At 38.0% G+C, this 21,818-nt stretch overlaps 1 protein-coding gene across 2 annotated transcripts in view; it reads left to right on the top strand.

Annotated features, from left to right (window-relative positions):
• The window catches only part of RBBP6 (RB binding protein 6, ubiquitin ligase), a 33,233-nt gene extending 12,060 nt beyond the window's left edge, over window positions 1-21,173 (top strand). The window contains exons 4-17 of one of the 2 annotated variants that reach the window (XM_072417571.1): window positions 2,532-2,576; window positions 5,761-5,849; window positions 5,947-6,043; window positions 7,360-7,499; window positions 7,600-7,772; window positions 8,923-9,026; window positions 10,270-10,652; window positions 11,258-11,360; window positions 11,450-11,510; window positions 11,978-12,041; window positions 12,238-12,606; window positions 13,407-13,508; window positions 14,475-16,223; window positions 16,956-21,173. In XM_072417571.1, coding sequence (XP_072273672.1) covers window positions 2,532-2,576; window positions 5,761-5,849; window positions 5,947-6,043; window positions 7,360-7,499; window positions 7,600-7,772; window positions 8,923-9,026; window positions 10,270-10,652; window positions 11,258-11,360; window positions 11,450-11,510; window positions 11,978-12,041; window positions 12,238-12,606; window positions 13,407-13,508; window positions 14,475-16,223; window positions 16,956-18,633 — 5,157 coding nt within the window. In that variant the 3' untranslated portion in view covers window positions 18,634-21,173. The remainder of the gene's footprint in view (window positions 1-2,531; window positions 2,577-5,760; window positions 5,850-5,946; window positions 6,044-7,359; window positions 7,500-7,599; window positions 7,773-8,922; window positions 9,027-10,269; window positions 10,653-11,257; window positions 11,361-11,449; window positions 11,511-11,977; window positions 12,042-12,237; window positions 12,607-13,406; window positions 13,509-14,474; window positions 16,224-16,955) is intronic. The other variant, XM_072417572.1, reaches the window with a different exon arrangement.
• The last annotated feature ends 645 nt before the right edge of the window (window positions 21,174-21,818 follow it).

Here is a 21,818-nt window from a genome sequence, read left to right as displayed (position 1 = left end):
TACCTGGTATTATGAATAATTTCACAGCATCTCTTCAATTTAGTAATTTTACATGTATTGTGTTATGTATTTGAAGTGGGACAAAAGTTAATATACAGCTAAGATACAATTATACAGTTTTGAGCATATAGTTTACATTTGCTCCCCTTCCCAGTCTGCTCTGATGCAACCATTATAGCTGTATAGGAACAACCTAATACTGCTTTGCCTCATTATACTAGTTGTCATTTTGTTTTCTCTTTTTAACATATTACTTTGGTATTTACAATTTCTAACCTTGAGAAAATGTCTAATTTTTTTTAATCACATCATCTGCATGTGCGGCAGCACAATACTAGTATATCAAGACAACTGGCTTTTTTGTTGGATCGCCCAGTCCTTCCTCTTTTTTTTCTTATAGGGCAAACACAAAAATTTGAGGAAATAAGATTTAGCCAGTTGAGCTTTTATCAGAAAATGTCCAGCCTTTTTTTTTTTTTTTTTTTTGTTCCTAACAGTCGTGGACAAATGTGAAACTTAGTAGTTTGGAAAGTGCATTTTGTGTAATATTTGTGCATATTTTTTCTCTCTCATTTTATTGATTTTTATTGTATTGCATTTCTTTATTTCTGTTTATTTTTTAATGGTTTAGGAAACTAGTAAGGGCTTTTTCAAACGTGGTCCAAAATTGCATCTGCAGGACACATAGATAGTAATCTGCTTTATGCGCAGGAGCATCAAAATGCATTGCAGGTAAATGTGTTTGCATGCGTTGCCCTAGCATTTGCAGTGGTGTGATTCTGCATCTCAAAGGCAAACATGCGCAAAAAAGTTCCCAACTTAACCCATAATGTTCACTGGGAGCTGAGCTTGTGGTAAAGCGTTGTTGTTATACCCCAAGTCTGAAAGAGGCTTAAATGTTGCATTGCTAGTAAAGCAAAGGAAACACCTGGGTTTCTGAATGTTTAATTTATAATTCAATCCACAGTAAGGTAATTTAAAGCATATCTCCAGCCTAAACTTTTTTCGGCTGTGTGTAAGGTGGGAAATGAAGTCTTTAGGAATGAAAGACAGACACTCTTGAGTTTCTGACCTGCACATAACCTGCTTCGCACCAAATGCACCAGTTGATTTTTTGGGGGGCTCAGTAGTGTTCTTGATTTCTATTTGAAAAGTTAGAACCCTTGTTCACTTTTGAATTTTTGTGTTCCTGTTGGAGTTTCCTATTGCAGATGATGGCATTGTCATCTGAATAGGTAGTAGGAGAATATCATCTTTAACAAGGACTCAGTAGCGAGGACTGAAAGAATCTATAACTAGAAAAAAATTGAACTGGAATTGTGCTTAATGGATAACTATTTATTTTTTGTTCTTCAGTTTTGAATAGCCCTAGAGTTGGTAATCAAATGATTCGCCTAAATCATTCCTACTACTAATCTGTTTACCTGTAAAAGAGTGTAAATGCTTGCCTTTTCTGCCATTCACGTTGCTCATCACCACTCCCATTGGTGACAAATCCTCACCTGGAGCCTGGAACTATGGGCTGATTTATTAAAGCTTTCCAAGATTTAATAGGGTAGACTATCATGGGTGATCAAGCAAACCTGGCATGGATTTGAAAACATTTGCCAACTAATAGCAAATTATTTTTAAAATGTTCATTCCAGGTTTGCTGGGATCCCTTAGGTTCACCCATCATGGCCTATCTTTATATCATTGATGTCTCTTATGATGTGAAGGAACCACAAATGTTTACGCTGCTGGAAGTGTCTGTTTCACATCAGATTTTCTGTGCCAGTTTTTCATAAACTGAAAGGTGTTTGGTGACACACAGGCTGCAGGGGAGATGAGCATATACAATCTTTTACATGCGTCTTGTCTGGAAGAGGTCTAGTGTAGTGACCGGGTTGCCTAAAAATAAACCTGTAACATATCGAGTTACCAAGTTCTTTGGGAACCATCAACGTTGTTAACCAGGATATGGGTCAGCATGTTACATGTTTGTTAAAACTATAATAACAGTATTCCCCGGATGAATACATGAAGAGTAATAACTTTCTTTGAGGTTCTGTAGCAATAAAATTTCCCACTTTACCAATCACTCATTTCCCACTTGCTCAAAGTGTAGACCAACTGGATATTTTGTTTCTTTTATTGGAGAAGCAAACAAAAAAGGCACTTAAACATGTTAAAAATGTTTTAACAGGCTTCTTTATTAAAAAATATTTAAAACCTAAATCTAATGTACAAATGATTTGCATTTTTGTTTTTTTTAAGAATTGCTTTTTTGTTTTATAAATGTGCCAAATGTTTTCTGTACCATGAATGCATATATAAGGGGGTTTAGTAATACAGATGTGTGCTTTAGCTCTATCCTTTCTTTTAATGTTTTTTTTTTTTCTTTTTAAATGTGTAACTTGTTGTTTTAACATTTTTAGCTTTTGAGTCACATGTGACGATAGGGAAAATTGAAGTGTTGTATTTTCTGTCATTGACAATTTCACTGTTTTTATTTGTGAATTGAACGTATTTATTTAATTTTCTGTGAACAGATTGATGACGCTTCTGCATCTATTTCTCTGGCCCAGCTTGCTAAGGTATATGTATACACATTAATGTTCAACCTGTGTCTCTTTCTCTAAGATTTACACTACAAATGTCTGTTGTAACAATTTTTTATACTTTTAAAAAGTTTTATTTACTGATACAGTTTTTGACTTCCTGAAATGTAAATGGCATTACGTTTCTGCAATGTTAAACTTCCCGGAGAGAAGCAATTATTTCATATATTGTGGAGTTGTATAACTTCTGCTTTATAACACCTTCTCAAGAGGAAGAAAAAACACTGAAGCTTTCCTTACAAGAAGAATAGATATTTTTTGAGATTTTTTTTTTAAAGATTAAAAAAAGGAAGATAATATGGGTTAACTTTTTACATGGACGTTGACCTTTGTTTTTTATTTTGAAGAGTCTTAACAAGGACACAGAAAACGTTTTCTGATACAATGTGTTCATGGCCGACCACTTTATTGGTGAAATGTATGGTTTAATATCTAACGTTAATAACCTACAGTTCAGTATTCTGTACATGCTGACAGCACGTAATTTATTGTCGTGTTTGATTTGCTGTATTAATGCACTGAAAATGTCTGTGTTTAATACTGCTTCACCATCATACATTAATTGGATTATCTTTTTGTATGTTTTGTTAAAAAAACAAAAACATGCCATTGCAGTTATTATTAATGTTCCTATTCTTGTACATTGTTTAATAATAAAAAATTTATCAGTTTGCTTGTTTTGTGAGTGAATGCTGAGCCCAACCATGCTAAGATAGCTGTTTATGTGAAATGTCAGTGGATCAGAAGACCATGTACTTGAAGCATATGGCTTGGCCCGTCACTGAAATCGCTGCCGTAACGGATGAAGAAAGACAGCCGGCTATGCTTCATATTAGGCCATGTTTATACCTGCTGGAGAAATGAATAGACTGTTAAATGTGATAATTGTGTATTTGGTAATAAGACAGCATTTTTAATTTTCTACTTCAAAAATTGACCTTTTCATCTCAAATCTTAGCCCTCCTCAGTGTCCCTCAATGCTTTTCTCTAGCCCTATCATCGGGTTATGTGATCTCTGTCATGGGTGGATATGACCTAATGCCATGTAGTGGTGATAATTTAGTAAGCTTTGTAGGCTGCGTGCACACATTAGATTTGCATTTCTGGAAAGGTCTTTCATGATCATTTCCAGTGACGGTGAACTAATAAGTGCTGTACACTCATTGTTCTTCATGGATCTGCCGTGAGGTATCTATGAACAGCGTATGCATGTCAGAAGCTCACCTGAGGCAAGCACAACCATTCTAACATAGCCTAAGCCATGCTAGTACATGCTACCAATGTTGAAATTCATTCATCGTTTTAAAATATTATTTAAATGTAGTTTTATATATGTTCGTTCTATTGAAGAAACTATTTTTTTTCTATTTCTTTGGAGAAAAGGGAACAAGACATCTGCGGCATATATGCTGCTCCCAGATTTTCCATCTCCCAGTCTCCCAACAGAGAGCATCATGACTGGGCCTGGTGAGACATATGTATGTCTATAGCCAGGCTGAACCTTCCTAGACAAAGCACCTTTACAAGCAGCTATTTCAGTTCATCTGTGATATGCAGAATATATTTGAGCATAATATGATAAAATAACAGTCTATTCTTTTCTTAGGTTGTCAGGTTTGCGAATGTGAACAATGCTATTGCAATACACACACACACTACAGTTTCCTAGTGAAACCAATATTAGGTGGTTGTGTTATACCAAAGAAAATTACCTTATGTCCATGGTACTTAAGAGGAAAATGTGTATAGATGACATTTGCAAGCTTGCATTGTACCACTGTCATGAGGCTGTAATGCACAGACAGTGGGGTCAGGGTTAAAGGACTTAGATTTGTTCACAGTGTGTTCTGACCTTCCACCAATGTGCATTATAGCCTGCATGTATCATGGAGCTAAACATAGACTACTGAAAAAAAACAAATGGCACTGGGATAGGTACTGAATGTTTAGCACAACCTTTGCATTTGTATTCAATAGGCCAAACTGGATGTCATGTTCAAGGAAACCTGTAACTAGAAGAAAAATATTTCTATCCATCTTATAAAAATAGCAGTTGCCTAGACGTTTGTATTTGATACACTGAGCCACTGACTTGGGATAAGTATGCAACCACAAAATCATATCTGCTTTATCATTAGTGCAGGTTTCCTTTAAATGACTGCTCCAAGTTTGTTGCTTTGCTCTCTGTTCATATCTCCCAATGTATATAAGTAAACAGTTTGTTGAGTTTTGCTCATGCAACTTTTTGCCATAGTCTTAGTACAGCATCTGTAGGTTACCAACACAGACTAGATGCTCCAAGAGTTGCAACCCGACTGTGTGGGTAAATTTTACTGAGGGAGAATTGCAAATAATTCATTACAGCAATACATTTTTTTAAACACGATATAAATGTGATTAAAGGCAATTCTTCTGCAAGAAAAAAAGTAATGCTTTGTATTCCTCCGTCATTTAACACTGATTACTATAGGAGACGTTAGGTGACTGTAACACTTAGTTTTTAATATGATAGAGCATCCATGAATTTTTTTTTAATGTGCTTTTTACCTCACTTAAATAAGAGGGACACATGTCATAAAAAGTACATCCTACAGTGCACATAAATTACACTTTGGCTGGTCCATAATCACATCCAGGTCCCAGTCTGTTTCCCATCAGCTGTAAACTCAGTAATTGCCCCTTTGAAGTTGGTTTTGCATTCCAGAAGATCTCTCCTAGGATTTCCATGACAAGGATCATTTGTTAGTTTGCTACCAGATTATGATTTGTCATTAAACCCTTTGCATGTAATCTTTTTGCAATGTTGCCATTTCTCATAATGTTTGACTCATTGCTGCGCATGACATTTTTTTAATCATTTATAAAACAGGTATAAACATGGCCTAGGCATTTATAGACCTTTATGGTACTGATTAAATTCAGAATTGTATAGGTCACTTAATTGTCCTTAGATCTGTAGCATTTGTTTTAGTGGTGAATCTGAGCTGACCTATATCCCCCTCTGCCCCCCAAACAACTGTTCACCGTGGATGAAAGAGCGGGCATTAATGACATACAATAGTATTGAATGTGTGAGTGCCAAGCTGTGTTTGGGCCTTCAGCCTCTTCCTATTTGTCTTACTAATTTCTCTTCCTCCTTAATCAATTGCCTGTTAAACAGACCGCCAATCTTGCTGAAGCCAATGCTTCTGAAGAGGATAAAATCAAAGCAATGATGTCACAGTCTGGTCATGAATATGACCCCAGCAAGTAAGTAAACCTACCAATTGAAGTTGCATTCCTCTCACTTTCCTGGAAAAATGGTGAATTATAACCCATAAAATCTTCTCTCTTAATATCTTGACAGCTATATGAAGAAGCCTCTTGGACCCCCACCACCAACATATACTTGTTTTCGATGTTTAAAGCCTGGCCATTACATCAAGAATTGCCCTACAAACGGAGTAAGTGCATATTTCAGACATCTGGTAGTCATTAACTTACTAGCAGCACATTTTTTTTATTGGGGAATGCCATTTTATTATGTTTTTAGCTATACATGTAAGCTTCATGTAAATGTTTTTTGTTTTTCTTTTAGCAATATTTTGTTTTCATCTCTCGTTTGTAATAACTACACATGAGTAGTCATATTGCTTTATTACATATGTAATATTATTAATAAACAGAATGTATACAGCGCCAACATATTACACAGCGCTGTACATTAAATAGGGGTTGCAAATGGCAGACCTCAGCTACCTGCTTGACGGAACTGAATGTTAATGAGAGCACATTTTTCTGTGCTCTCATTAGCTAGGCAAGTGAGATTCATAACCTTTTAGGCCTAGAAAAAAGTGATTCAATTAGGGAAAGTGGTTTCTTGAGCAATCATCCGTTTGCTTCTAATAACCTCTTGGTAAATTCACCTTATCAAAAGTATTTTTGACATATGAACATCCTTGGTGCCTTTTAAATTTATACTAGAATTTTTTAATGAGATCAATGTAATGTTACATTGGCTAGAACTCTTTGGTAGTATGATGAGTTTGACATTAAAATTACATTTTAAACCCATCAGTATCACATTTTATGTACTTGGCACATGCCCCTGATTAAGAACCCTTGTATTAGATTATTCCATGTAATGTAGCTTAGATTGAATCCCCTCTTGCTGTTGTAATTTATTACTCTCTTTATCAATGGAGCAATTTAGCTTTCATTCAGTTTGTTCAATTGATTGATGGCGAATAGACATGGCAGAGGCTGCTCTGGGACAGCACATTTGGTGTGTCTTATCTACAGCATGTGCAGGGAGAACCATTCCAAATTTCTAATGGATAAAATGACAAAAGTAATCTTTTTCTCGTATTAAATTATTCTAAGGCTACATACACACTTGCAATGCTTCTCGTCTGATAATCGGCTCAGGGCGTGTGTACAGCGCCCATCGTCCGTTGTCCGAACAACCGTCCTGGCCGATCCACGGACAATGGACGACGATTGATCGTAATGGAAGTGAAGGTGGAGAGAGCGCAGCGGGGTTGCTCTGTCGTTCTCCCCTTCCCCTCTCCATTGAGCAGAATGGTGCTGTATGTACAGCACTCGTTCATGCATCGTGCAGTCCTTAGTTGTGGAAAGGATTGTGAAATATCCTTTCAAATGGCAATTATTGCACATGTGTACACATGTATGTTTTTATTTTGTGAACATATTTTGCTTTACAGCACAAAATTCTAAAATTATGTTTACCTTTTACTTTTTTTTTTTTTTTTTTTTTAAGGACAAAAGTTTTGAGTCTGCTCCCAGGATAAAAAAGAGCACAGGGATTCCTCGCAGTTTTATGGTGGAAGTTGAAGATCCCAATATGAAGGGAGCTATGCTTACTAACACTGGAAAATACGCCATACCTACTATTGATGCGTAAGTCTCCTGCTTAGTATTTTTAAAGCCAGAAGCAGGCCTCTTACTTATCCGGTATTAACCTAAAACTTTAATTTTTTTTTTTTTTTTTTTTTTACAGCGTGGCATATGCTATGGGAAAGAAGGAAAAGCCACCTTTTTTGCCTGATGAACGGTCTTCCTCTTCCGAAGAAGAAGATCCCATACCAGACGAGCTTCTCTGTATGATATGTAAAGATATTATGGCTGATGCAGTGGTAATACCCTGCTGTGGGAACAGCTATTGTGATGAATGTAAGTAACTCTGTGTTTTTGCTTCTTTTATGCAGTGTAATGTTCTTAAAGTCATCATGTGCAAAGTTCCAAAGCTGTAGAACAGGCACTATAGAGGGGGGGTTGAAGCATACTTTCTGATGTCCTCATATGTTAACTGGCAGCCCCAAAACCTCTTTCATATTCAGTTGGGAAGATGATGACCTGAAGTTCTTTCTAATTACTACATTTCACTATTGGCCTGACAGTGTGATGAGAAATTGGGCTAATCAATTGAATCATTTATTTAATTTACCTGTCACTGGAAGTAGTTGGCTTCGGTGCCCAACGTTAGTACTGAAATTTGCAGAATGAAATGCTCTAATGCTATGTGAACACACAGAATGGTATTGAAAATGTTTGCGGACACCTTGACGTTCCCATTTTGCACCCTTGTTCCAAATGAGCAGAGAGTAAATCTGATCTTTTTTTCTTTTTTAATTATCAACCCCTTGTCCTAATGAGCCTTGTCACTGTTACAGAAAGTAATGGGTAAAATATTTTTTAGTTTCACTCGCAGTACAGAGTTCTGACCAGTCCACACTAGTTATTAACATCATATCCTGTCTATGCAACAAAGCTAGGAGGTGTACAGGAAGTGGAGCTCCTAATGGCATAAAGCATAGATTCTGCTAATCAAGCAGGGGCTTCTAAATTTATAGACTTGCCACACCTTCTGACCACTTCTAGCTTTTTTAGATAGAAGGAATTCTCACTTTTGTTTACAATTGCCATTGTGGTTAGGTCACATCTCTATACAGACATTATAGGTAGGGGTGCATTTTAATTAATGCTCTTTGTTGGGTTGTGAGACTGATAACTGCACATTTGTTCATATATGCAGTTATCCTTTAAATGATTTTTTGGCATTTTGAGGGTGTGATCATGGTGACCAACAGTAAGCCATGTCAATTGGTAGGTTACAAGGGAAACCAAATTTCATTTGTTTTGTTTTTTTAATTTGAGTTGCAAAGTGAATACTTTTATCAGGTTATCTTCTGCATTTGGGTTTTTCCAGGAGTTGTCATTGTTCTATTTCGATGTTGTATGCATCACATGGGTTGGGTATGAGACTGTCCATAGTAAGTGCATGTTGCCTCTGGGACTTACTACAGTATTTTCTCTGCCATAGGTATCCGCACTTCTTTATTGGAATCTGATGAACATACGTGCCCCACTTGTCACCAGAATGATGTCTCGCCTGATAACCTTATTGCTAACAAATTCCTGCGTCAGGTAATAGCAGACTTTCGTGAATGATGAAAATTGTTATGCTAGCCATATACATCTATTTTCATTGCAGTATTAGCCAGTTTGTAGAAGCTATTTATCAGTTCATACAGTGTACTACTTCTGTTCCTATATAAATACTAAACTGATTGTCTCAATAGGTTTGATTATGTTTGTGATCAAAGGTAAATTGCTAGAAAACTGATGCTGGAGAAGAGAAACGCTAGTGTAAAAAACCACATCATAATGAGTTCTTTTGGTCAGAAAAATAAAACAAGGAAGTAGCTCAAATTAAATTTACCTCTATCAAAGCAAAGATTCACATTGGTAAAACATAAACATGAACAATACAATAATTTTCTAGTTAGAGCAAAAAACAAAAACTGTTTCAAACATTTCAACTAGGAATAAACTTAAGGGGCTTGTTCTCAGCTGTACACTACTGTGTACTGTGTGTTGTGATATTGCACACATAACGCATCGTGCCTGCAACACTGTGCATTGACAACTTGTTCAACAAGGTTTTACCACAGGAGCTGAAATCAGTTAGCCTTGTCCAGAGATAGTTCATTTTTCTACACTGCCATTACAGGATTATGTACAAAAGCAATATTTTGCTTGATTTTTTTTTTTTTTTTTCCTTGGTTAACTGTTGTACAGTACTGTGCAATATGTTGTGTTTTATAAAAAGATAAGCTTGGATTTCTCAGTATGAAACCTTTGCCTAATGAAACAATCATTCTTTTTATACCATTTCCCCCGAGCGGATAGAATGCTACTACAAAGATACGGTAACATGTCAGGAGCGCAGAGTTTCACCTAGTTAGTGTCTGTACCAAATCTAGCAAAGCAATACTTTTATTAGTGGACTAGCTGGATCAATCACTGAAGAATTGTGGTGGTATTTTGAGATTGGCTTCTTTTATTTATTTATTTTGCTTAGAGTTCTAATTTAATATTGAAGATTACTTATTCTATGGCTTCTTTGGGTGCCTGTATTTCTGAATATGGCTGAAAATTGTCTAATTTGTTATGCTAGAATTTGTTATGTAGATAGAATGTATCGGTCAGCGTTTAGACAGTTTTGGTAATTACAAACAAAAATTCTGGAAAACTTAAACGTTGCATACTATAATAGTGGGTTATGGGACAACAAAAAATAACCTGGGAGGGTTTTAACACTTTCCTGCTCAATGCAAAACAAAAAACGTTTGTCTAGATGTAACATATCTGTCTTTGTTTCATCTAGGCTGTAAATAATTTTAAGAATGAAACTGGTTACACAAAGAGGCTTCGCAAACAGCAGTCTGCTGCACAACAGCGACAGCAGCAGTCAGCTTCAGCACCACGCAGTACAGCACAGCCAACTCGTTCATTGACATCTCGCCAGCAAGACCCTCTTATTGCTACCACTACTACTACTACTACTGCTGCAACAACTATTAATGCTACTGGACCTGCAACAACTTCTGCTCCTCAGACTACTACTGCAAACCTTTCTACAGCACCCAGTACAACACAAGCCAATTCTCCAGCTAATGCCCAGCCACAGACTCCTTCTCCTGCAGACCTTCCAGCTGCTCAGTCGGTTCCTGCTCACAAGGAGAGAGAAAAATCAGAGTCTACATTCCAGTAAGTCTTTGGCAGCTGAAAGAAGTTAGTTCACCTATTCTGTATAAAGATGAGGTAGCTGCTTTTTTTTCTTAACAAGAGCTAATCAAAAATGTATTCTCGAATCCGTGAACTAACAAGCTGCCAATCACATCCCTAAAAAGTGTCAAGATCCGCATATGGCCATTAGTTCTCAAGTTGCTGCTGTCCTGCCCTCCTTTCACCCATCAGTCTGCCTACCTCTGATGCACTCTTTGCCATCCAAATGCACTTCTGTTGCCTTCTCCAGGCCCATCCCTTTCTAGGGTCCCTTTCTTTCTTCCAACTGTATGTTCTTTTCCCTAATTAAGCTTGCTCCCTCTTTCATCAATCCACATTTCTGTTCCTGGCCCTGTTTTTTCCTGCCCCCTGCTTTTAAAAGCCACACATTTCCCTGCACCTCTTTCTCACATCCATTCTTTACATGATACACAGCCTTGATCACTGATATAAATGGGTCTGTTGATCAAAAGACCTTGCTATAATGTATGAATAAGTTTGTAGTAAACATCCCATGTTAGTTTTTTTTGTGAAATCATCAGCACAACTTCCATCTTAGTTTTCTTCTTTATTTTATTAATCAACAGTCATGAGAAGCGAGAGAGCTCCCGCTCAGCTACCGTATCTTCTGCTCCTGTTACATCAGCTAGTAGTTTACCACCATCCAACAGCCTGCTGATAGGAGACAAAGTAAGTTTGTTGCCTGTTCATTTATATTTAATTTATGTGCCCCTATAAGCTGTGGTATCTAATGTATGTTGCTTTATTTTGTGTACCAGGGCTTTCATGTTCCAGTACTTGGCCAGGCGCCTCCAGTTTCTCACAACCTTCCTCCACCAAGTAAGTAGTAGCTCTGGATTTTGGGGGATAATGTCATATAGTCTACGCTTCATCCTTCAAAGTATATGCCTAATTACTACATCTCTGCAATATTTTACTACATATATTTAATATATATATATTTACACATATACAGAAAATAGATGTTGCTACACCGAAACCTCATAATTGTCAGCCTTGTTGAAATACAGAACCCATCTTCCATGCTTATTTTAGAGGAGTTCTGTAGTTAGAATCGAGAGCAAACAGGCTTGATTGACAATGCTGTTTCTCAATAAGTACAGAGTAGTGATTAGACATTACCACATTAGGTGTAACTGTCAGGGTCACCAAATGAAAAAAAAGTTGATAGAAAAGTGCAACGACCATATCTAAGATTTGATAAGCTATGCATAGGCATTTTTTTTATTATGGGCTTACAATATTGACTAACAATAACATATTTAAATTGTTTTCTTTTTCTGCAGCTCCACTTATGCGAGCCAATATTTCCAGGCCATCTGTCCCAAGACCGCACATGGGATGGGACGGGTTAGTATTTCTTTTCCTTTTCTTTCATGGGTAATATTAGATTGCTTGCATTAGTATTACCTTAATGTAGTAGGAAGAACACTTGTAGACTGTTGTAGTGAGGAATGGTGAGCTGGAACTGTTTTACAGTTGAGTGTCTTAATAAAGACAGTAAGTGGCATTTGAATGTTAACTTTTTATTTTTTCCTTTTTGCAGCCATAGCCGTGGGAGACATCCTCACAACGATCGTCCACCTAGAAACCAAGGGCCATCTCTAGCTTCCTCTGGCCCAGTCTATGTCCCTCCTCCAACACCACTTTTTCCTCCACCACCACCACATGGTCTTCAACTGCCTCCTGGTGTACCGCCACCTCAGTTCCCACCTCAGTTTCCTCCTGGTCAGCCTCCTACTGCCGGATATTCTGTTCCACCCCCAGGCTTTCCATCAGCACCTGCCACTGTGTCTGCTCCATGGGTTGCCCCAGCCATTCAGGGTGCTCATGCCAGTGCATTACCAGCCCAGTCGTTGGCGCCTCCTCTGTCCAAAGAAGAGTTTTATAGAGAACAGCGTCGCCTAAAAGAAGAGTAAGTAACCCCAAACCCTGATATTGAACGGTGAAATGCCAGAGCTTCTACTGTTTTTTCTCTTCTATTTGTCACGTTAAAGACAAAAGCATTGCTTAGTGTCAGGAGTGGGAAAGAGCCCCATGTACAGTGTTGCCCTAGGATTTTAGGGACCTTGCAGGTATTGATTTGAAGCCAAAAGCTCCGTGCAGACGCTGGATTTTTGTCTTTAAGGGTCTTTGATGACGATTGTCCTTGGATATAATGTAACTTCAGAGCAACCTATGGCATTTTTAGCGATCCGCCTTGGATCACTAAATAAAGGACAGCTACATTTTTACATAAGGGGGGAGGACACAATGGTTTCCTCCTGCTCACCCTACTTTCATCCCTTTCCATAGAACAGAGCAGACTACTCAATAAAATCAAGTTTCCTGTCTGTACATTGATAATTCATTGTTGATGTTACCTAAAGTGATTACTAACAATCATTTTGACCTACAGTTATTGAGTCTATGTATGGGGCTTAAAACAACGTAATATACCCATACAATACGGCCTCTCTCAAACTGTAAGCTTAAAACAGTCCTATGAAATGTATTTTTTGTGAAACAAATATTGTTTGTACTGTATATCCAAACAGAATGCAAAGTTGAGGCAAATCTATTTTCTTCTTAGATTTGCTCATGACTTATAACTATCTGAATGCTAGTAATCACTCTTTCTGTACTTGGATGAGGCAGACATTAACAGATGTACTGTAAACGATTGTATGATCTTTATCAGCTTACATTGGTTTTAATTTCTTTTATTTCCCACAGAGAAAAAAACAAATTAAAACTGGAGGAGTTTACAAATGATTTTGCTAAGGAACTTATGGAGTACAAGAAAATCCAAAAAGAGCGGAAGCGTTCGTATTCAAGGTGTGAAAAATTTGTGTTTTAGAGAACGCTGCTACCAGGTTGTGGTTAGAGCTCACTGACTAGATAATGCACTCTAAAAATATTACAGGGCTCTGGTAGTTGTATTATTCTAGTGTTTCTCTGTATATTCTGGCCTCACAAATCTCTTCTACACACATACACATAAGTTGTCCTAATAGTTCATATGGTAAAAGCAGTTTGCAGGGAGAGAGTATAGATTGGACACATCTGGTCTTTGCTTTCCTTTTCCAGAATTTAAAGCCATTCAAGCTAACTGTTCAGCTGAACTAGTTTTGTATAATTTGTAGTAAATCACTAATGTAACACAAAAGCATTCAAGTATATTTAAAGCAAATCATGTTGGATTGAAGAGAAAATTGTTAAAACACATGCAGTTTAGCTGTCTGGAGATTTCGACCTTTGTGATTTTTGCCTTGCAGATAAACTAGGACACAGATATCAATCAGTAGAAAACTAACATGATCGTAGCTGAAAAAAATGAACAGAAAAGTTGTCCTGCTGGCATAATATTTTATATACACAGTCTGTTCGCTAATAAAAGGAACCCGTAACCTATATCTGAGTTACCAATTGTCTCATTTCCTGGCATAAGGCAACCCAGCATGTAACTGTTGAAAAATACTTTTGGGTTCCCTAATAAAACCCCTCTAGATCAGTAAATTTTATAGGAAAATCACAGCTACTAGTAAGCCTCTAATACACCTTACATCCCAAAAATTTTACTATGCCAGAGGTGTTACAATTCATGTATGTGTTATATATCTCTTTTAATTTAGTGTTTACTAGAAATACTTTAGCAATGCTTTTGAAAAACAGATACGTGACATGGGGTAACTGATGAAAAAGGGTTAACATAAGGAAAGTGGTCACAAGCTCAATTAGATATAAAATTAATTATTGTTGAAATCCCTTTTTTATTAATATATTTTATTGTTTTCTTCCAAGGTCTAAATCTCCATACTCTGGATCATCCTACAGTAAAAGCTCTTACTCATACTCCAAATCAAGATCTTCTTCAAGATCGCGCTCGTATTCTCGCTCCTTCAGCCGATCACGTTCTCGGTCATTCTCACGATCTCCTTCATACCAGAGGAAGGCCCATGGAAAGGGCCGTGCTTACCGTTCAAGATCACGTTCTCATGGCTATCCCCGCTCCAGGTCTAGGTCTCCATACAGGAGATACCACTCTCGATCTAGATCTCCTACATACAGACCTCCATCTCCTAACAATAAGAGACTTCTACCCCAAATTGAAGGGGAACGAGATTACGTTAATCGTTATCGTGAATTTCCACCGTATGATGTCAAGGCAATGTATGGCCGTCAGCCTGATCTAAGGGATCCTTTTGAAAAGGAAGCATTTAGAGAGTGGGAAAGAAAGTACAGAGACTGGTATGAAAAGTATTATAAAGGGTGTGCTGTGAATGCAATGGCAAGACCAAGGTCCCCTATTGGTAGGGAGAACTTTCCAGACAACCGATATCTACTTCCACCTCAGGTCCGGAGGGAACATTCTCCATATAATCGCGGCCACAGAGACAATTATCCTCCACCCCTTGTTCCCCGACTTCGCCCTGTCATTAACACATATCCCGAAAAATTATTGCCCCGTGATACCCATATTGTAAAAGAGTCCAGACGATCTAAGGAGAGGGAAGCTTTTGTTCCATCTGGAGACTCCCGAGGAAACAAACATAAGAAACATCGCAAAAAAAGGAAAGACGAGGGTGAAGGCCCTTCTAAACCCGTGGTTGAACCTTCCAGAAAGCGTAGAGACTCTCATGGGGAGGATGTCAAAAGATCAGAACCTCTCTTTGTTCCCACAAACAAAGATGATGCTACTCCAGTTAGAGATGAGCCTATGGATGCAGATTCTGTTGCTCCAAAATCTTTTTCTGACAAGGACCGAAGAGACAAACCCAGAGTTAAACCCGACAAGACAAAACGCAGAACAGATGGTGTCCAACCCAAAAAGGACAATTTTTCCAAAGTCATCAAAACTGAGAAAACAAGCAGTGATGGGGATAAACCTAAGCCATCATCTCTTGAACCACCTGCAAAGAAAATCAAAGAGGAGACCCCAAAGGTGGACAACTCCAAGCATACCATCTTATTGAAGGATGAGAAATCCAGCATGTTGCCACGCAAAGTCCACCTTAAAGCACTAAAAGAGAGTCAGGATAGCAAGCAATCTAAGGATGACAAAAACAAAAAAGACTATTCCAAAGATTTAAAACAGGAAAATCCACCGGCTAAAGATGAAAAGGTTAAAAAAGCCGCTGAAAAACCCAAAACTGCAGATTCCAAGCCTGAGAAGCGCAAGAGAAAAGCTGAAGAGAAGGCCACTGAGAAAGTACCAGAGAAACCACCAGTTAAGACTGTCAAAACTGAGACCACTGAACCTCCAAAACCACCTGTCCCCAAAGTGAAAGCGGAATCAGAAGTGACAAAATCTGAGCAGGCCCCAGAAAAAGAAAAAGCTGCCACCACGTCTACTGTCAAAAAGATCAAGCTGAATCGTGAAACTGGCAAGAAGATTGCAAACTCCGATGCACCTGGCGCTCCAGAGGAGACCCAAGAGAAGAGCGAGGCTGCTGTTATTGCCAAAGCTAAATCAGAACGTGCTAAGGGAAAATTAAAGAAGAAAATACCTGCTGCTGATGGCTCTGGATCCACCCTCGTAGACTATACTAGGTAAATTAAGCATTTTGCTTGAATAAGATTTGTTACTTAATAAAATATTTGTGCTAATGTTTAGACTGACCAGGGGTTACAGGTTTTCCATCACTCTGTATTAGTGCACAGGCATCAATGGGGAATGCAAATATACCTTTTCTTTATTTTACATTTATAGGCTAGTTTCACTAGACAAGAAGTGAGGGTAAAGCCTTTCCCTACTTTTCTGAAAACTTAAAATGTTTTGTTTCTATCTCACCCCTTGAGCCTGCTGGTAACACCCACCTGTGATAGTGACAACCATTACTCTCTGTACTGTATCTATGCAGGTGCAACATTATCACCCTACGGGAAATTTATGTAGTTCAGGGGTAAGCAGAGTGCTGTGTTGAATACATATCATGGGATTTTAGGTAAAATTTCTCTAGAATTCTAGCAAGATCAACAGCTATATCCTGGCAGTGTGATGGGGTGTTGTTGTTAATATTATTATTAATAAACGGGATTTATATAGCGCCAACATATTACGCAGCGCTGTACATTAAATAGCATTTGTAATGTCTTTGCCCAGACATAGACTTTATATGTAATAGATATATAGATATAGATATATATATATATATATATATATATATATATACAATTTATATAAATTTATAAATTATAGTTAAAATAAAGAAAAATATTTACTACTTGCATTATTGTTGAGGGTTTAATTTTTTTTTTTTTTTTTTTTCTACGTTCACACAGCACTAGCTCGACTGGAGGAAGTCCTGTTCGAAAAGCAGAAGAGAAGCAAGATACCAAAAGAACTGTTATTAAGACCATGGAAGAGTACAACAATGACAACACGGCTCCTCCAGAGGATGTCATTATATTGATACAGGTCCCTCAGTCAAAGTGGGACAAGGATGACTTTGAGTCTGATGAAGATGAGACAAAAGATTCCAGTGTCGGCAAACCAGTGAGTGTTGTGACAAAACCAATGTCTACTGTAATTTTGCCTGAAAGAGAAGTTGACAAATCAAAAGCAACCAGAGAACAGGGAAAAGAGGACATGCCACAAGATGGAAAACCTTCCAAAGATAACTTAGCTCCTGTAACCAAGATTAAATCAAAAGACAAAGGCAGTCCAGCTGTTGATGAAAAGAGAAGCAGTTCTGATCGTAGTCAGACTTCTTCCAAAGAGAGGATGTCTGATAAACCAGATTCTAGTCGTGGAAGCTCCAGCAAAGACTTCACCCCCAACCGGGAGAAGAAAGCCGAAACGGACAGCAAGGATAGAAAACTGGAACACGAAAGCCGGGAGAGAGAGAAAAAGGCTGACTATGATACCAGAGAAAAGGAAAAGAAACATGATCATGATAAGAAGCAAGACTATGATAGCCGTGACAAAAAAACAGAGCATGACAGCAGAGACCGAGAAAGAAGGCCAGAGCATGATGGGAAAGACCGGGAAAGGAAGAGTGAGCATGAGAGCAGAGACAAAAAGTCTGACCATGACAGCAAGACAAAGAAACCAGATCCTGACACAAAGGACAGGAAACCTGACTATGATAGTCGGGACCGCGGCACGACCAAGAGACGGGAGGAGCGGAGAAAAGATTCTCCAAATAGGACGAAAGAAACTGCTACTACTTCACAAAAACAAAGACCCAGAGACGCATCTAGTGACTCTTCTAAAAAGACACCTAAAGAGTCTAGAAGTAGCCCAGGACAAGAGCACACATCCAGGACTGAACAAAAATCATCAGAAACGAAGCGGCCAAGCAATGACCAAACGTCCTCAGACAAAAATGGTGATAGGGGAAAGGAAAAAACCCCCAAGTCGAAAACAGATGATGTAAGTGACAAAAAACCCTCCGTTTCTAAACGTGCTTCCCCTGAAACAAAAACTGACAAGGAGGTCAGTGAAAAAGACTCTAAGACCAAGGTTCCCCAAAGCCGATCCACTCGGCTCTCAACGGACCTAACCAAAGAGACAGACGAAGCTTCCTTTGTGCCTGACTACAATGAAAGTGATAGTGAGGCCTCTGTCAAACAGGAAGACATCTCCCAAGACCCTCTGGAAACTAAAAACAAGGACGAGGAACCCTTGGATAACACAGAGCCAGGTGACGAAAGCTTACCTGCCACTGCTCCAAGCAGCCGTACTGCAAGCCGCAGCCGTAGCCACAGCCCCGTGGAATCACACAGCCGCAGCAGCAGTGCCAGCTCAGCAGGTAGCCAAGACAGAAAGAAAAAGAAGAAAGAGAAAAAGAAACACAAAAAACATAAGAAACACAAGAAGCATAAGAAGCACACTGGCAACGAGTCAGAGACTGAAAAGAGCCAAAAACACAAACACAAAAAAAAGAAATCTAAAAAGAGTAAAGACAAAGAGACTGAACGAGAGGAGGTTAAAACAAAGCCTCCAGCGCCCAACTAACATGGCTTCATGGGACAATATTCCACCTCATTTTTTTTTTTTTTTTCCATCCATGTAATGTACATTTTTGCTATGTAAATAATGAGAAATTGTGCCACAACTAATGTATTGATTTGAATTTTACATTAGAGCTTTATAAAGAAACAAAACACTTTTGTACAGAAATGCGTTTGTTGTGACCGCGTTGCAAAATGATAATTTTTATTTATCTCTCTGCCAATTTGCTTTTTATTCAGGTGGGAATTGCTGTACTGTGAAAAAAATAAAGAAACTTTATTTTTGTTAGCCAGTTTAAGTTAGTGCCATTTGCAAACTAGGAATGAGAAAAGGTGCTGCTTTCCTTCTCCCCAGTCTCCTAAAAACATATTCAAGCTTTGTCAGCAAAGCTATAGGAAGAGCAAAGGTGATGTGCAAAGTAGTGACCCCATACAGGCCAGAATTCCTTTCACTGTGGTCAGAATTTCTGATTTGATTTTGAAATACCTTGCACATCTTTTTTATTGACTTATTTGGAATAGTCTTTAGTTTTCTCTAATGGAATAGTGTTATTTTTTCTTTTGCTAATTTCGGCAGCATTCTCTGTGACATGCATGTAAAATATTTTTTTAAATCTCCATGTGTTGTATATAATATAAAAAAAGTAATGAAAGAAGTATTTCTAAGCAGAAGTTTGCTGAGCCAATAGGAAGCCATGTGACTTGAAGCCCGGTACATTTGGTGAAGTACTGTACAAAGCCGGGGCAGTGAATCCCCTCCTGTAGGGGAGATGCCAGATGTATCTCTTAAATCTCCCATCCAGCAGTTTATTATACAGCCATTGATGCACTTTATTTGCATAGGAATAATGTGGTTCTTTGTGAGAGTGCTCAATGGGGTCTCCATGATGCTGCCGCAGGTATGGGCATTGCACATCGCTCCTTGATTTTTCTTTGAAGCCACAGCATCCACCTTCTGTTTATCTGAGATGACTTCTATATGTGATGCCATCCAGTATATAGCAGTCTGCCCTATACCTGCTGGTCAGATTCAAACCTGCATTGGAATGTGGAATTTGGAAAGAGAAATCTGGTTGGTTGTTGTGGGATAACAAAAGATTTTTACTCAATTTCAGACACTTTAAAATAGAACTTTGAGCAAAATACAAAAATCATAATAATCATAATCACAATGACATCTGTCGCTAGCTATAAGACAGCAGTGTTTTTTTAATGTTTTTTCTGCTTTCTGAAATCAGGAGATAACGATGCTCATTCTGCAGTAAAATCACACAGCGACATTGGCACACTTTGGGCAGGGTAGTCTTAGATTGGCACATATAGACTATAAAAAATGGAGGAACAAATTTAATTCTAAAGCAAGCTAACATTTTTTTTAGCAGTGACAGGGTTTTAGGAAAAAGCTTTGTATGGTTGAAAGCAACCTTGCTAGTTTTTTATGGTTTGCTCCACCCCCTCAAACCTGTACCTATTTTTGGACAGCTTAATAATAAAGGGTTAAGGGAAAAATTAAATTAGCAGAAAAAATAGAAAAAAAAATACTGCTGTTAAAGACATGATAGACTGTCAGTGGCTTTATTTTGCTCCACAGTTCATCTTTAAGGTCTACTGTGCAAAAATGTGTTGTAAAGCATTGCCATAGACAGATGGTGTGACATGCATATCAATCTGCCTGCTTTCTGCCTTTTTTATGCTCTGTCCTGGGATGTGGTGCTTTCTGGCGGTATCTGTCTTAGTCTCCGGGTCTGAAATTCCATGTCACAAATGCTGCCTTTCTGACCCACAATAAGGCTGTGTACACACATTCAATAATTGTTTTTGTAAAGGATATTACATGATTTACACAGCACCGTTTTCTATTACGATTGTTCGCGGATCCGCCAGGACAGATCCATGAACGACGTTGGACAGGTGCTGTACACACTTCAGAATCTAATCCAATATCAGCCCTGAGGCGATTATCGGATGAGAATCATCTTACGTGTGTACGTAGCCTATGACATAACACCCTGTGCACACGTTAGATCATAATTCAGTTTCTTTTTTTTCCCCCCAACAATAAAATGTTTAAAAACCATGTTAACACATTTATTGTTTACATTTTATAAAGAACAAAAAAAAAAAAATCAGGACACACTTAAAATCAGTGCGACCACCATTATAAACACTCGGTTCTTACATGTTAAAGATAAATTTGCTGCAAGTAGCAGATAATCCATTTGGGGAATCAGATTTTTCCTTTAAGCAACTGGTGGCCCTTACAAAACTGTTTTATGAAAGGAGTCCCGACGTCCAGCCATGCCATTAATCTGCGGCTTAGGCTGCTCTTCATAGCTTTCTGTGCACTTTTTACCAGCAGACCTTTATTGGGAAGATTTTGTTTTTTCTTCCTGTTATTGTATCCATGTAAAAAAAAACTGGCACTGTGCAGAGAAAGCAAAGAACGTAAATCTGTATGAAATGTTTATTATCTGTAAGCATAAGCAACCCTACCTCAAAGCGGTGTAAAGATATTTTTTTTCTGTGAATAAATTCTGAATTTAACACCGTTTTGTGACTGCTGTGATTTCACCTGGAGGGTAAATTGAATTCTTTATGCTCCTATTTGTGAAGGGGGGTGTGCGCTTAATATCTGTGGTAAAATGTGTGTGAATCTATCCACCCTAAGCAATTGTCCCTATTTAATGTAAAGCACTATGCAATATGTTTGTGCTATATAAATCCTGTAATATATTGATGCCATCTAATTAGTCCAGTCCTGAATAGTTAAGCTGCAGGCAGCAAACTTTTTTCAGCTGCTCTCACTCTTCATATCAGTAGTAATGTTGCAAATTGCAACCCTGCAGAATTTTGCCACCAGGAATAAGGTCCATGAGGTAGGGTGTGATCGCCAGATATTTTCTATTTACTGCAAAGCTTTTACGATATACAAACACAGCAAATAGTTTTTTTTATTGAAAGTTGATCAATCAAATTACTTTTGGGTTCATGAACAGTTTACACAGTTTTGTTAAAGATGTAAGTGCAGAAACATCTAAAAAAAACTCAGTCTGATCATCAGGCTTTTCTTTTTACTTCTGATAATTCTTATTTGCAGCAATATTGCCTTGTAGGTTTCCTCGCTTTGTGTACATCCTGCTGTGTTCTGAATTATTCGGCTGCAGCTAGAAGATTCATTCATTAGGCGCA

The sequence above is a fragment of the Pyxicephalus adspersus genome, chromosome 7, assembly GCF_032062135.1.
Source record: "Pyxicephalus adspersus chromosome 7, UCB_Pads_2.0, whole genome shotgun sequence".
NCBI classification, from domain to species: Eukaryota; Metazoa; Chordata; class Amphibia; order Anura; family Pyxicephalidae; genus Pyxicephalus; species Pyxicephalus adspersus.
The sequence above is the reverse complement of the archived record's forward strand: the minus strand, read 5'-3'. Positions and strand labels throughout refer to the sequence as shown.